This window comes from Rasamsonia byssochlamydoides (assembly GCF_041956645.1).
Source record: "Rasamsonia byssochlamydoides strain NRRL 3658 unplaced genomic scaffold VTN77scaffold_31, whole genome shotgun sequence".
Lineage (NCBI taxonomy): Eukaryota > Fungi > Ascomycota > Eurotiomycetes > Eurotiales > Trichocomaceae > Rasamsonia > Rasamsonia byssochlamydoides.
Window position 1 is genome coordinate 285,249 of NW_027192414.1, and position 13,841 is coordinate 299,089.

The following is a 13,841-nucleotide window of genomic DNA, read 5'->3' on the forward strand; positions in this document are numbered from 1 at the left end:
CACCCTCAACTATTAATTCTGGATATCTTATTGTGCTCTTACAACAGCAGTCCTTTTTTTCTGCGAGAGAAAGACAAATTTTCACCCCAATGTAATACCACACGCGCTGCAACATGGATGCCACTGTTTACGCGACTCCCACAATACCTTCGCGGCGTGGCCTACGAGTCAAGCAACCTACGCCTGAGAAAGCCACAAGCCCATCAAAGACTGTTGTGATTACACCTCAGAAACGTGTCGTATCACATTCAGGAGTAACATCGGGTTCCCCTCAAAAGTTATTGGATTAGAAAAATTCTGGTCGTACGTACGTACCTACACGTAAAGTTTAGGCAGCTAACTCCATCTGATTAATATATTGTATCTTGCACCTAGGTATGTATATACATAACATAAGTGAAGGGCAAAGCAATGCCTCCTATTATTCCAGTTTTCATCTTGTCAATCACATCAACAATCGGATCGATCATTAGCATTCTTTTTTTTTCCCTCAAAGCAGTGACGCCAGACCACGTCACAAGCCTGGATGAAGTTACCAGGTTATCATCCCTTGATTCGATTTGATTACGGCAGACTCAGAAACAAATCCAGCATCTTGGGATAGTTTGGTGTTCCCAGACCGGTGACAGGATCCCATCTGTATATATAGAAATAATTAGCCTATACAGTTCTTTTCTTTTTTTTTTATGCTTGATGAATGCTTGATGACAACTCACCCCGGAGCAGTCGCAAACCCACTCGTCCCACAACCCGGATTCGTCCCATTCGTAATATCATTCAGCACCTGCGGATTCTTGTACAGCACGGGATTGACAAACCCGACGGGCCCCTTCCCCGCGGCCAGCCGCTCCTCGTTGATCCGGTTGATGATGGACGCGAAGATGGGCGTGCTCGCGCTCGTGCCGCCCGACAGGACGAAGATGCCTTCGTTGAAGGTCGCGATGTTGTCGCCGTTGGCGGCTACGTCCGGGTAGCCGCGGCCGAGGCGGTTGTAGAGCCCGCCGTTGGCGCCGAAGCTGGCGTTGCCTTCGTAGTAGGCGTAGGGCGGGGTGTGGTTTTTGAAGTAGCTGAGGGAATCAGTGTCTAGGATTCCAAGGGGGGAAGACAGATTGAAACTTACGCCGCCACGGCATCGGCCTGGTACGATGGGATAGGGTAGATGTTGCTGAAGCCTCCTCCAGACGCAAAGGCGATCGAGTAGGGGTCGCCAAGCGGGTCATAGACCGCGCTCTCGGGCTCCCAGACCGTGTGGCCGGGATAGACCTTGGTTGCACCGACGTTCGTGATATATGGGCAGCTGTGGACAGTAGTCAGTAAACAACTTATCTGCTGCATGTACAGACAATTGATGGGGCTCAGCTCACCTGTTCGGGAAAGCAGGGCTGAAGATTTTCCCTTCACGCCCGAGGCAGCCATTCCTATTATCATCGCCAGGCGGTCCGGCAACACCGTCATCGCCAGACGCGAAAAAGATCGACACGCCTTGCAGACCCAGTTTCATGAATCTGGCAAGCATCAGTAAGCACAGTCTTTGCTTGAAAACAAAAAAAAAAGTCACGTCTGTGTATACATACTCATTACATTGTCGCTGCTGGTAGTAAGCCGGATAATCCGACTCCTGCCCTCCATACGACACCGAAATGACATTCGTCGGCTTGTACACGCCGCACATCAGCTGGCCTTTGTATCCTCCAGCTGCCGGGTCTGGATAGACGGGGTCGAGGTTGGGGGCGTCTCCGCATTCACCGTAGGCGCAGTACGTGCAGTATGACTGAGACAATCAGAATCAGTGAGCTCTGCAGATGACCGGGTTAGGCGGTACTAACCCCATCCAGCGCGTCCAGGAACGTGTTGAGGAATCCCGACGTGAAACTCTCGTTGGTCGCGTAGTTGAAGTCGTCCGTTTGGTACAGCGTGATGGTCTGCGGATAGACGATTGGATACGCCAGCTCGAAATCCAGATCCGATTCACCGCCGGCCTCAGAGACGTTGATGGGGGCTTCAGCGCCGTCGATAAACGCCGGAATCGGGTGCGTTCCCTGCGGGATGTTGGACGACGTGTTCGCGAAGAAGAGGTTCAGGTCTTCCTGCGCGTAGTAGTCGCCTTCTTCGAAGATGCCCAGCGAGTTGTTTGGATGAGCCTTCGTCGCGGGAGGGATCTGGTACAGCGCTTTGATGCACTCTGGCGTGATCTCCTTGTCGCAGTTGTCCAGCCCCGGAGAGGGCGTCTTGCCTGGGAGAGGCCGTCTCTTGGGGACTCGCGAGTCGTGAAGGGCGCGGTTGGCGCTTCGTTTCACGCTCACGCCTCGTTTGGCGTGAGAAGCCCCCCTCTTCGACAACGCGGCGAGTCGGATGCCCGGGTTGATATAGTCGATATGCTCTTGGATCTGCTGGGGGACGTGATACCTGCGAATGTCAAGACATAGCCCAGATTCCACCGACAGACTGCTGTACGTACTGCTCACAAGCAACCACTTTATTCCCGCTCTGCTTGTCCTTGTATTGATAAAACTCGGTATGCAAGAGATTCTCCATCTCCTTCCCTGTCGCAACAAAGGCCAGCCAGCCTTTATTCTCGGTGTGGGTGATGCGCGAATCGGCAATGCCAGCTGCGTTCAACCATTCTCGCACACTGGAGACCGTCTCCTCAGACGGCGCAAACGTCTCAATGACCTGTTGAGCAGTCCAATGCTTGCCGTAATTTGGGGAGTCTGGGTGGGAGCTATACACATATCAGGTTCGTATCAACTGCTGGCAAGAATCCTTAGAGTTGATACTAACACATCCATCAGATAGTCGTGCGCCTTGTCGAGGTTGCGCTGCTTCAACCCCACGCGCACGACGTGATTGGATTCCGGCTTGACTCGGCCCAGGTTCAGCCATCGCGACGGGGTCGAGTCTCGTTTCTCGTGGACGACATGGAACGCAGGCGCTGGAGCTGCGGTGCAAAACGCAGCCAGCCCGACGAGGGCGAGAAAGGCCGAAATAGGTCTCATATTGTCATGTGGACAAGAGTGAGACCGTTGGACCAGTATAAATTCAATAATTTAGATCTTTACATTGGGGATGCAGCGTCTTTTAAATTGTGGAGTTCTACTTCACTACATCCTAATCGAGTATATCCTGCCCTCTCAATCCGGATAGGAAGGTAGCATATCCCACATTATTAGCTTGTCTACGCCAGCAAATCATGGCTGTCTCGCATGACCTTATCTCGGGAGAAGATGAGGGTAGGTAGCACACGATCAGTAAAAGTTGGTACCTGCATCTCCACTAGGATGGATCAGGTTGGCTCGCACTAACATACTCCAGAGACAAAGGTGACATCGTTTGTTCCTGACGGGACTGTGACCTATCATAAGGTTAGGTCGATCAATAGACTGCTTGGCTTCGGGACCGCGTGTAATATTAATTAGGTCATGTACTACCTTACCTATAGGTACTTATCAGAAACTCACAGATCGGTGGCAGTGCCAAGGTGATCCACTGATCCACTGATCCTGCTGTGAAAATCCCTCTATCATCGGAGTACAGAGTACTCTGTAATAATAATGGTGATCTTATTTTCAGGTCTGAGGCTTGAAGGAATACGGAGTAAGTTCAGCCGCAGATCTTAACTGGGTAATTACTAAAAATAACTGCATCAAACAATCAATCTCTCTTCTCGCTTAAGCACAGGGCTGGAGGGCATTTCTGTAATAACTAAGATTGCTCTCAATTAATGTAGAATGGAATTAACTCTTACTATTCTGTTAAACACCAGCATCGTGTAGACAAGTACTGTATATGTAGTAGTATATATGTATAGTCTAATAATAATTGTCAACGGAAACAAGGAAATAGTAGAATTTGGACTAGAACTAGTACTAGGACTCCTAGTAGAACATGAGTAACCAGTGATGATTAGGAAAGATGAAGAAAAATGAGAGAACGGGCTGATTTCAACCCCTAAAAACCATCGTGGTCAATCAGCTTCCATCTTCTTCGTTTGTTTCGGGTACGTGCTTGCTTCACTGTGAGAGCATTTCCGCCTAGGACTCCTAGGTGCTGACACAAACAAGTCCACAATTTTTTTTTAAAAAAAAAAGTTCAAGGTGAATCCGCCATATTTATGTGCGCAATAAAATGGAATCCCTCACTACATAGGCGGCACGGAAAACGTATAGAAGGGGAATGTGGGAAAACATGATATATAGCAATGGTCAGGACGCAGAAAATGAGGCTGGCGCTGTCTTGTCTGTTATAGTGGTGAAATTCAAGATATCTCTCTAGACCAGGGCCGACAGAGACAGACTGGAAGTAAGACTTCTCAGGATAAATAGACAGATAAAAGAAAAATAAAAGATGGATTGAAAAAAAAAAGAAAAGTGCTGAATCAGTAGTGTTATTATTAGACTTATAGTAAATACATAAGATCTCCTGTTCCTTCCTTTCATTCCTAATCTTTAAATTAAAAATAAGAGCTATTTACTATAGCTAGGAGTTGACTTTCTTGTTAGTTACCTAAATGAAAGGCCTTTCTCTACATGCCTTGGACTGTACAGTACCCTTTTCTTTTACCATTTATTACCTTATCTCGACAGGATCTACAGTAGAAAATGAATCTTATCAGCTTAAATTAAATACTTATTTTCTACGAGCTTTACTTTTATAGATTATTAAAAAAAATTGTCAATTTAGATATTAGTATATATGCTATGTTCTTTTCGGTGATAGATTCTCCTGACACGGGATGATCATCAAGAGAGAGAGAGAGAGCGCTGGAGACGGTTCACAAGTGAAAGGGGGGAAAAAATATAATAAATAATAATACATAGAGCGAGGAGCAATATGCCCAATATATCGGATGAAAAGCCAAGGCGATGAAAAGCACTGCGGCGGACAAATAAACTTGGCCTTTTCCTCAGAAAGAAAGGAAGATCAGGCAGTTCTTTTCTGAATACTACACAGATGAATGTCATCATAGCCATGACCAGAGACGTAACTGTAATAAAAATAACAGATCATTGTGTTGATCGAAAATGTGACATGACATGAAAAGACAGAAAAGTCTTCAGAGTTAAACGAATAAATAGATAAACTACAGCATAATACACATACAATATTCACTAAGAAGAGAAAGTACAGTTCACTTTTCGCTTTCACTCGCTGGTGTCGGAGGTTGAGGTTGAGATCTCTCAATCAGGTGCTTCGGTTTCTTGCCGCCGTATACTGCGAATTCGGATCGAATGCATTAGTCTATCTGATGCTGTGATGGAGGTAGTAGTGGAATGGAAAATGGTTTCTTCAAACTTACCCCGTTCGTACAGAACCCAACTGGTGACGAACAGAATTGGCAGAGCGACGATGGTTGAAATCCATCTGGGGAAGAAAGAAAACGTCTGTCAGCATCATCCTTCACGGATCCACAGAGTCTATCTAGTCTCCGAGGAAGGGAAAGAAGATAAGGCAGATCTGAATTATTAAGGAGCTTACCTCCTCGCAGCAGCTTTGTACTCTGGAGTCTGGCGGATATCCTTTGGTCGTGGCGGAGGAGCGACTCTCCGTGAGCCCAGCTCTTTGATCTCCTCAGGACTCAACACCTTGGGTTTTTGAACGCCGGCAGAGCCAGCGGTGGATGTAGAACTGGCAGCTGGGGGCTGTCTGCTAGCCATGGAGTCTTTGAACGGTGTTGCCGAAGACAGAACTCTTGCTTCTGGTACCGTTTAATTGGCAGAAACAAGACTATTATTCGCACTCTCGAGAGCAAGAGCCTCAAGAATTTTCGAAGGAGCTGTTGATGGGTTGTCTTTTGTGGTAGGAGACGAGTCAGCTGCTTGCGCAACTTCCGAAGTTAAACACCTTCGGGAGAAGATCCCCAGACAGCTGATGGCAGATCAGGAGAAGCCTCAAAATCAGGACTCTTCAGCAGTCGGTTTCTAGTCTGATGCTGGTAATTCCGGATCTAGTCTTTCGCTGTCCTTCGACGAAGAGATTGCTTCGTCAATGAGAATCTTGCGCTGACAATCCGATAATCCCGCTGCAACACCCTGATGAGAACTTTGCTGAACTTGCTCGTCCTTTGCTCTCCTCTTCCCTATCTCCGTTAAGATTTTTGATGATGATGAGCCTGTTGCCGCAGGTGCAGAAGCAGCAGTGCCGTCTTTAGATGAAGTGGAATTCGCCGCTTTTTTTGCCTCAACAACTCCTCTTGGCCAGCTGCCTCCGAGACAGCTGAATCAGAGCCTTTGGTCTTCCTTGCTGTTCTCTTTCTGGCAGGAGATGATAGCTTGGATTCCTTTTGGGGAATTCGCTGCCGGATTGTGCACGTCCCGCGGCTTTTTCGATGCGGCTTTCTTCTTCGTTACCCGTTTGGGCGGCGATGACGCCTCGGCTGCGGAGGGCGCATGTTCCGGCCTCTTGCGCAGCCGGCCGCGTTTGCGGGTTACCGCTTCGGCAGACATCTAACTTTCTCTTCTTAGGTATTTTTCACTTCTCTGTACCAATATACTTTATCGTAGAGGACGGTGCTGGGGTAGAAATGTATGTAGTCTACTTGAAAAAATTTCTCAGCTATCTTCTAACGCGTCTTGACCGGATCTACGTAACGTCAAGGGTACAGCGGGAAGTCATGGAAATTAATTAACCTGGAAGATTAAAATATTAATTCACGGCGAATGTGACTCAGGGCTTAGCCAGGGGGAATTCCCCGGCAATCAATACTGGATTCTACACACCATGTGATTCTCAATCAATTCTACTGGCTTGGTTGGTACCTAGGATGCCGACTAACCCGCCGAACACAGCCGATCTTAGATTGCTAATGCTACAGATATCCCTCTCTGAAAAGAAAGCAGCAAAACCAGGTGTAGTCAATAACAAGCTCTATCGGGAAAAAAAAGTTCATACCACAAAGAGTAAAAGAAAAAAAACAATAAAATACCAAAAAAGAGACATTCTCATAGCTGAAAAATCAGGCAAGCTGCTCTCACAATTCACCGCGACAGAGGCGAACGTTCAACGCGACGCTGGAAGAGAAGAATCACCCCAGAGTTTCCATCGTACCTCGTAGCATGAAAAGAGAAGAAATTTCCGTCCTTGCTAAGGCCTGGAAAAAGTAAAGGCAATTAAAAAAAGTGTAAGAAGAAAAAGAAAGCCCAAGGTCCCGATAAGCGTCCCTATAAGCCATCCCCTGGATAACCTGCAAACTCCACCTCGCATAGACCATTTGTTTGCCCTGCAAACTGGTCGAACTGATGTGAGGTTGATTGTCACTAAAAGTAAGCGGACGTAGGATGTCTGCCGCGTTACCAGATAGAGTCAAGAAACTGCCGACACGGAAGAGGCATCTCAAACGCCATTGACTGCACACCGATCTGACATCTTTCAAAAGCTCAACATCGCCAGGACATCCGTCTACGCCGTACGTGCGTTACTGGCTTCACCCGTGTCTGGATTGCCCTTCGACTGGCGTTTGTTTGGCGTGCTCTTTGAATGCTTGATCCCCGTGCTTGCCCGGCGGGCCTTGGAGCCGGGCTGACTTTTGAACTGGGCCATGAGTGCGGCCGCAGCTTGTCGTCTCGGTCGTCCCTGAGTACTGGGAGATTCACCCGCTCTCACTCGGTCCGCTCCACTCTTCCGTCCGCTCGCTGGAGTGAAGCCGGCCGCTTTGGTTTTGCTTATCTTTTCACTTTGCACGGCCCTCACTGCCGAATGACGGCGCTGCTTGGGCGTAGTTTTGGTTGAAGCAGGGGTTTTTACAACTCGTTGCACAGCGTTATAGTTCGCTTTCCCAAGAGACTGCTTCTTCTGTCGGCTCGGCGTCTTCACTTCGGAATTATCAATAGGATTGAGAGTCGAGCGGCGTTTCTTGCTAGGCGGTAGGTCCGCCGGACTGGGTTGCCCGGACCTTCCCTCATCCAGCTGGCGTTTCCTAGGGCGAGAAGTCGCATTGTCTCTTTTATTCTCCTCAACGGCAGCCGGGGCGCTCTGGCGTCTTTTCCGCAAGCCCTCCGACCTCAGATTGACATTGCCCTGGGTGAGCTGCCGAGAATCGACAAGGACAAGTTTCAACCCGAGACGCTTCGTTTTCGAAGACCCAGGATGGTCGTGCTCGCGGATTTTGGCCTCGATGTCGGTCAGTGACATCGATCGATTTATAGAAAGGCCCTTCTGCGCAGCTGCCTCCCGAGCTTTGATCTTCGCGGTTTCGGTGCTCACATCTTCCGGAACAAACCTCCGCGGTCCCATCCGGGGGAGGTTACGTTGCCCCAGAAGGGGTGGGAAACCGAAGATTTGATCCCTTTCAACCTGCTGACGAGACTTCACCAGAGGAGGTGGTGGGGGGATGCAACTATTGCCGTAATTGACCATTTGCCGGACCCAGACATAAGTATCGGGAACCAAAACAATCTCCTCCCCGTACTCATTGACACGGCCGGTGTGCGTCCATCCATCGCTATCCGTCCAAGGTCGCGGCTGGTTGGGATGATCAAGGTTGGCAGACGTGCCTAAGACAGGCTGCTCCGGAGGAGGCTTCTCGACAGGAGGCTGCTCCGTAGGAGACTGATCCCTAGGAGTCTGATCCGTATGAGTCTGATCCGTATGAGGCTGTTCCGTATGAGGCTGTTCCGTAGAAGGCTGCTCCGTTTGATCCTGCTCCGTAGGACGCTGATCCTTGGGAGTCTGCTCCGTAGAAGTCTGTTCCGTTTGGGTAGGATTAGAAGGGACCTCACTAGCTACCTCACTAGCGGTCGAGGCCGCCTGGTCAGTCTTTTGGCGACTAGCATGGAACTCCTCGCGAAGTTGATCAAGATTGATATCCTCGTCATCCTGACCAGAATCTGAAACAGCGGCGCACGCTAGTTCGTAGAGTCGCTGGCCAAGCAACTCCTCTTCTGACTTGGAAGATTGTTGCACTGACTCCCCATTTGGCAAGGCTGACTCACTAGGCCCAGGAGTGGATGCCGAGTCTGATTGCTGAATTGGGGTCGCAGAGACTGAGGTATCCTGACTCTGCTGTCCTTCAACTGGACTACCATTGGATTCAGTAGTCAACGGTTGAGATTGGTCCGAGTCTAGCTTTCGTTTGCGGGTCTTGGGCTTTTGTTGCAAGGCTTCTATTGCCTGTATCGTAGGTTTTCGGAGCCGGCCTGATATTCGAGCAGTCGTTAAGAGACTCTCAGGCGATGGAGTAGGGGTCTCTCTCTGCTTGCTCGAGACTTGGCCATCGTTCCCGTTATTTTCACCCGAATCTTGCGAAGAACCGATCGCAGGAACAGGCGTCTTCGGGGGCGTGGAATGCAGAGGAGAGTTCATTGAATGAGGAGTAGAGACACCAGAAGATCCCGTATCTTTCGTGAGTCGTCGTCCCTTCACGGCTGATTTCGGCTTGTCAGGAACAGAGCGTTTCGCAGAACTAGACGTTTCCTCCTGCTTTGTCACATCACCGAGGAAACCATTTCCGACTGACTTGCGGATACGACTGCTCCTTCTCTGAACCGAATTGGACGACGAATCATTTGTGGACGCCACGTTCATCTCAGGTCCTCCACTGGAGCTAGAACCAGCTGGCGCAATTGCATTCTCGCTGCGAACGGGATTCGACGTCGGCGTATGCAGAGTAGATTCTGTCTGCTTGTCGAACCCGGGCAACTGAGAGCCAGCATTTTCAGATTCCATAAGGATGTTGCTTCCACTTTGCGATTGGGGAATGGATCTGTCTGGAGTAGCTCCCTGAGGAGTAGTCAATGAAGTGGCAGAATCTTGACGTTTGTCGATTCGTGCAGACTTTCGAGCACTGCGATCATTAGGCGTTGGTGTTTGGAAGTAATTCTTAAATTTAATTGTTTTCGTAGATCCTTTTTTACCGTCTGTGCCCATCATCGTGGATTTGCGGCCACCACGCTTCGAGTGACCACCGTCCAGTGCAGCCACATGATTCCCGGGTTCAGATCGCACTGTCTGCGTGGACCCAGACTTTGCATCTTTCCCAGAAAAGGGCGTGGACGGACCAGAGGTTTTGGCAGTAGAGCTATCAACTGCGTTTCTCGCAGTTAGAGAACCCCGCGGGTGAGAAGCCTTGAAAATGAAGGTCTGGATCGTTTGCTGGGAAGTTCCAGTCCCAGTCTTCAACTTTAATATCCTTCTAGAGGTCTCGTTAGACGCGCGACTGCCACGAGCAACCTTGGAAGACGCAACGTCGCCAGTATCCTTAATTGCTTTCAGTCCGCCATCGACTACCGTGGCCCCTTCTGCAGGCAGAGGTTCTCTGCGGTCATTGCCATCGGAAACCGTGGTTGCAAAGGAGCCGTCAACAATGTATCCAAAATTGCTGCCTTCATTCTTGTGGCCATTCATCTGGATGATTTGGTCGTCCCCGTTCAGACTCTTCTGTGTTCGTCGACGTTTTGCAGAAGGCAAAGAGTCTGGGAACGATGAGGTCTGGGGGGTCGATGGGAGAGATGAAGACTTCTTCATGACTGACACTGAGTCATGACCAAGGTCCCCATTTGTCGACATGTCGGTGAAGGTTCGGGACAAGCGTCGGCGGTTGCTATTCTGAGGACGTCATCAGCATTTTCATATTTAAAACCCATCACAAAGTACATACCGAAGGTTGACGAGAAAGGCCAGCAGGAGAGCTATTTTTTCGAACCAGTGCTTTGCCAACCACTGCAAACTCAATCGTATATTAGTACCGTATTCTCACTGCGGGGCTGGACAATGACGCCCAATGACAGCCACCGCCATTCACCATCTCGCTGGACAACTCCAAACAGAGTGTCAACCCAGGAGATTTGCAAGGTCCTGGCTTACTATTCAATTCCCCAAATCCATCTGCCTTTGTGTTATAGCCCTAACATCCACGGTAGCGGTGTACGGAACTCGTCGGACGGGACTAGGGCTAGAGACGGTCTCGGGGTTTAACACGCAGCTCGAGCGGAACACAGGGACTCGACGGCAAGAGAAGGTAAACGCTCGTACGTCGAACCGTATTGAGTGCCTTGGAAATTCTTATGGGCGTTGTCAGCGTAGTCTCACATTGCATGGATGTGCAACAAAGTAATAACAACGCCACCGCAAATTGGGGGCAGGTCGGTGAAACCGAGGAGAATTGCACAAGAAGCAACGGACATGCAGAATGAAAGGAACGCCGCAGATGCTTACTATTGAGATCAAATGCCAGTATAGATAGGATGCATCAGTGCCAGAGTGGATCTCGGTGCCATGGAGGACCGCTAAAAGACACCGCTCAAGGAAGATGCAGGTCGTCGGATGGTCGGAAAGAAGGAGCCGTACGTAGGAGAGCAACGTCGAAATCCCGATGAAAAAGCGCAGGGTAGATAACAAACGAGCCTTATTTCATGTCGCTATCTGCGTGAAAGGCCTGTTTCCAGAAAGCGTGACGAAGACGGGCGTCGAAGTCGTCGAGGGAAAGAAATTGCGGGTGTTTTTCGAGGAGAGAGCAGAACGGGCAATTAGGGCTTCTGCGGGCGGAGGTCACTGGACTGCCGCTTGCCCCAACTTCTCTCCTTGCCGCCTGCTTAGCGGATGTCCGACCGCTGCCGTTCCAGACGACTGTCCACGGTTTGGAACGGGCTCTTTTTATTCTTCGAGTGATTCTCGATTTAAACCTTCTTAGTCTCTTCGTTCCTTCAATTGCAGGATGCGTCTCTTGCAGCACGCCTTGCAGCTGGGACTGCTGGCTTGCACGGTTCCCTCTGTTTACGCGGCCTCTTCATGGGGTTTCAGTGATGCCACGGTGTCAGTTCAGGCCAAGGGCGCTGGTGTTGGAGCTGGTTTCCAAGAGAAGTATGCTGCACGCCATTTTACGCGAAAGATCTCTATACTACTTTGCAGTAGCTAATAGAAACAGAATCCAGGAGAATGCGCCGTTGTCCAAAGTGGTGTCGCTAGGCACATCCGATACGCTCAAGCTCGCCTTGACCACGCAGGAGGGACGCAGCGCAAAACGACCACACCAGGCTTTCTTGCTCTTAAAAGACCCCGATACCGGCCTCGATATTTCATACCCTTTCAGTGTCAAGGACAATGGCAAGTCCAAGGTCGAATTGGTGAGTTTGCGTTGCAATCAATCACCGCCGCGACTGCTGACATGGTTGTAGACCCAGAAAGACCTGCCGGTCCAGTTCCTCCGCGCCTCACATCCAGTCGATGCGGAAATAGTCATTGGGTCATTTGGGGAGTCGAAGGCATATCGCAACGTCGCTTTCCAGCTCTCCATTAACCGTGACCCCAACGTCCCCGTCCCATCGGCCAAGGCCGAGAGATATGGCAAGCTGCCGGAGATCCACCATATCTTTAAGCCGGATCCTAAGAGTCCGCCGCTCCTTGTGACTCTTATTTTCGTGCTGATGGTGCTTACGTCGCTTCCTATCCTTGCTGCTGCGGTATGTCTAGTTTCTGCTGGTTACGTTACGGCGGTGCTAACGCTATCTTAGTGGCTCTTGCTTGGTGCAAACCTCAACCACCTCCCTGTGGCGCTGAAGTCGGCGCCAGTGCCTCACGCCGTTTTTGTCGGGTCGATAATTGGCCTGGAAGGAATCTTTTTCATGTACTATACCTCCTGGAACTTGTTCCAGACGCTTCCTGTCGCCTTGGCGGTTGGTGCCATTGCGTACCTCAGTGGCAGCCGCGCCCTGAGCGAGGTTCTGGAAAGGCGCCTGGCTGGGTTGAGATGATTTTAATTGATACTCGCCATTCCATTGGAGAGGTTATCACAGGATGGCTGTGCTTGATGACAGCAGAAGCGCTGTTTTATTGATGTAACATTTCAATTTTTTTTCTCTAGGGCTATGTTGGTAGCGTAAGGGAAAAGTAACTGTAAAGGATTGAAATTTCCATAGAAAAAGCAATATTATTGTTGGGTAAAGAACATGATATGAATTTCAACAACACCTGCCTATTTAGTTATCCTCGGAGCTGACGTCACGCCGTTCTGGAACAGTTGAACGTGCCAACGCCAAGCTGCAGTTCCGCAGTTTAGTTCACTTCCTACTTTTGTTAGATAGCTTGGCCGGCAGAACTTCATACATTTCATTTCAGAGCATCATCCTCATATCCTCATGGGCGCAAAGTCGTCCAAGCCTGTCCGGTCAGCCGTCAGCGCGGCCTCGCGCCGTCAGTACCCCAAGACACCCTCCCCGTCGACGACGATGGCCAGTCCAGAGTCGCGCGCGCCGGCGGAGGCTCAACCTCGACATGCAGGGCCGACTTATCACTCGAAGGAGCAGGCTTCTGCAACGAAATCTGAGGGTACGTATTCTACCGCTTGTTTGAAAACACTTTTGCTTGCTGTGAACAGTACATGGTTAAGGGTCTTCTCTTCTTACGTCCAAGATTGCCGGACGATGCCAATTCAATCAATACGTGCACACACACACACATCCTCACATATTCTGAAACTAGACTGACAACACAACTCCTCCAATTCTAGCCATTGACCTCGACGCCCGCGATCCGCACTTCGCCGCCTCCCTGCGCTCCATCGGCCCAGTGATCCCTAACCCGACCATGTCCAACTCGAGTACATTCAACAAACAAGGGCCCGTTCCCTCCGTGTTCCCCGACGCCGCGAACCCCGCGCTGCTCGTTCTTGCCTCTCGCGCGAAAATCACCAAGGCTGCCGAGGAGGAAGCAGAGTCCTTTGGACGCCAAAGTCACGAGGGTCGACAGTTCCTGGACGTCTTGACGATTCGGCAGGCGTTGTCGATGCGCGATAAGCAAGGGTTGCCGGACGGAGAGATAGAAAGGCTGCTTCGGTTGAAGAAGGGTGTTGTTGCAAGGTTAGGGAGGAAAGGACTTGTTGGGGAGGTTGGATAAGAGAAAGAAGAGGGGGG

The 13,841-nt window shown here is 50.0% G+C and overlaps 5 protein-coding genes across 5 annotated transcripts; 2 read left to right on the forward strand and 3 right to left on the reverse strand.

Annotated features, from left to right (window-relative positions):
• Window positions 1-564: 564 nt before the first annotated feature.
• VTN77DRAFT_4590 (uncharacterized protein) lies at window positions 565-2,996 on the reverse strand (the record flags this gene model as incomplete). The annotated part of the gene is made up of 8 exons (XM_069420666.1): window positions 565-637; window positions 717-1,067; window positions 1,121-1,297; window positions 1,365-1,505; window positions 1,575-1,771; window positions 1,827-2,406; window positions 2,459-2,722; window positions 2,782-2,996. The coding sequence occupies 8 exons, from the start codon at window positions 2,994-2,996 to the stop codon at window positions 565-567; spliced, it is 1,998 nt and encodes a 665-aa protein (XP_069277763.1).
• A 2,132-nt stretch (window positions 2,997-5,128) lies between these two features.
• VTN77DRAFT_4591 (uncharacterized protein) lies at window positions 5,129-5,654 on the reverse strand (the record flags this gene model as incomplete). The annotated part of the gene is made up of 3 exons (XM_069420667.1): window positions 5,129-5,211; window positions 5,297-5,361; window positions 5,476-5,654. 3 exons carry the CDS (start codon window positions 5,652-5,654, stop codon window positions 5,129-5,131), a joined length of 327 nt encoding a protein of 108 aa, XP_069277764.1.
• A 1,741-nt stretch (window positions 5,655-7,395) lies between these two features.
• VTN77DRAFT_4592 (uncharacterized protein) lies at window positions 7,396-10,500 on the reverse strand (the record flags this gene model as incomplete). Its single annotated transcript, XM_069420668.1, has 1 exon — window positions 7,396-10,500. One exon carries the CDS (start codon window positions 10,498-10,500, stop codon window positions 7,396-7,398), a length of 3,105 nt encoding a protein of 1,034 aa, XP_069277765.1.
• Window positions 10,501-11,647: 1,147 nt separating this feature from the next.
• VTN77DRAFT_4593 (uncharacterized protein) lies at window positions 11,648-12,683 on the forward strand (the record flags this gene model as incomplete). The annotated part of the gene is made up of 4 exons (XM_069420669.1): window positions 11,648-11,793; window positions 11,858-12,056; window positions 12,108-12,392; window positions 12,444-12,683. 4 exons carry the CDS (start codon window positions 11,648-11,650, stop codon window positions 12,681-12,683), a joined length of 870 nt encoding a protein of 289 aa, XP_069277766.1.
• A 384-nt stretch (window positions 12,684-13,067) lies between these two features.
• Window positions 13,068-13,824, forward strand: VTN77DRAFT_4594 (uncharacterized protein; the record flags this gene model as incomplete). The annotated part of the gene is made up of 2 exons (XM_069420670.1): window positions 13,068-13,257; window positions 13,439-13,824. 2 exons carry the CDS (start codon window positions 13,068-13,070, stop codon window positions 13,822-13,824), a joined length of 576 nt encoding a protein of 191 aa, XP_069277767.1.
• Between the last annotated feature and the right edge of the window lie 17 nt (window positions 13,825-13,841).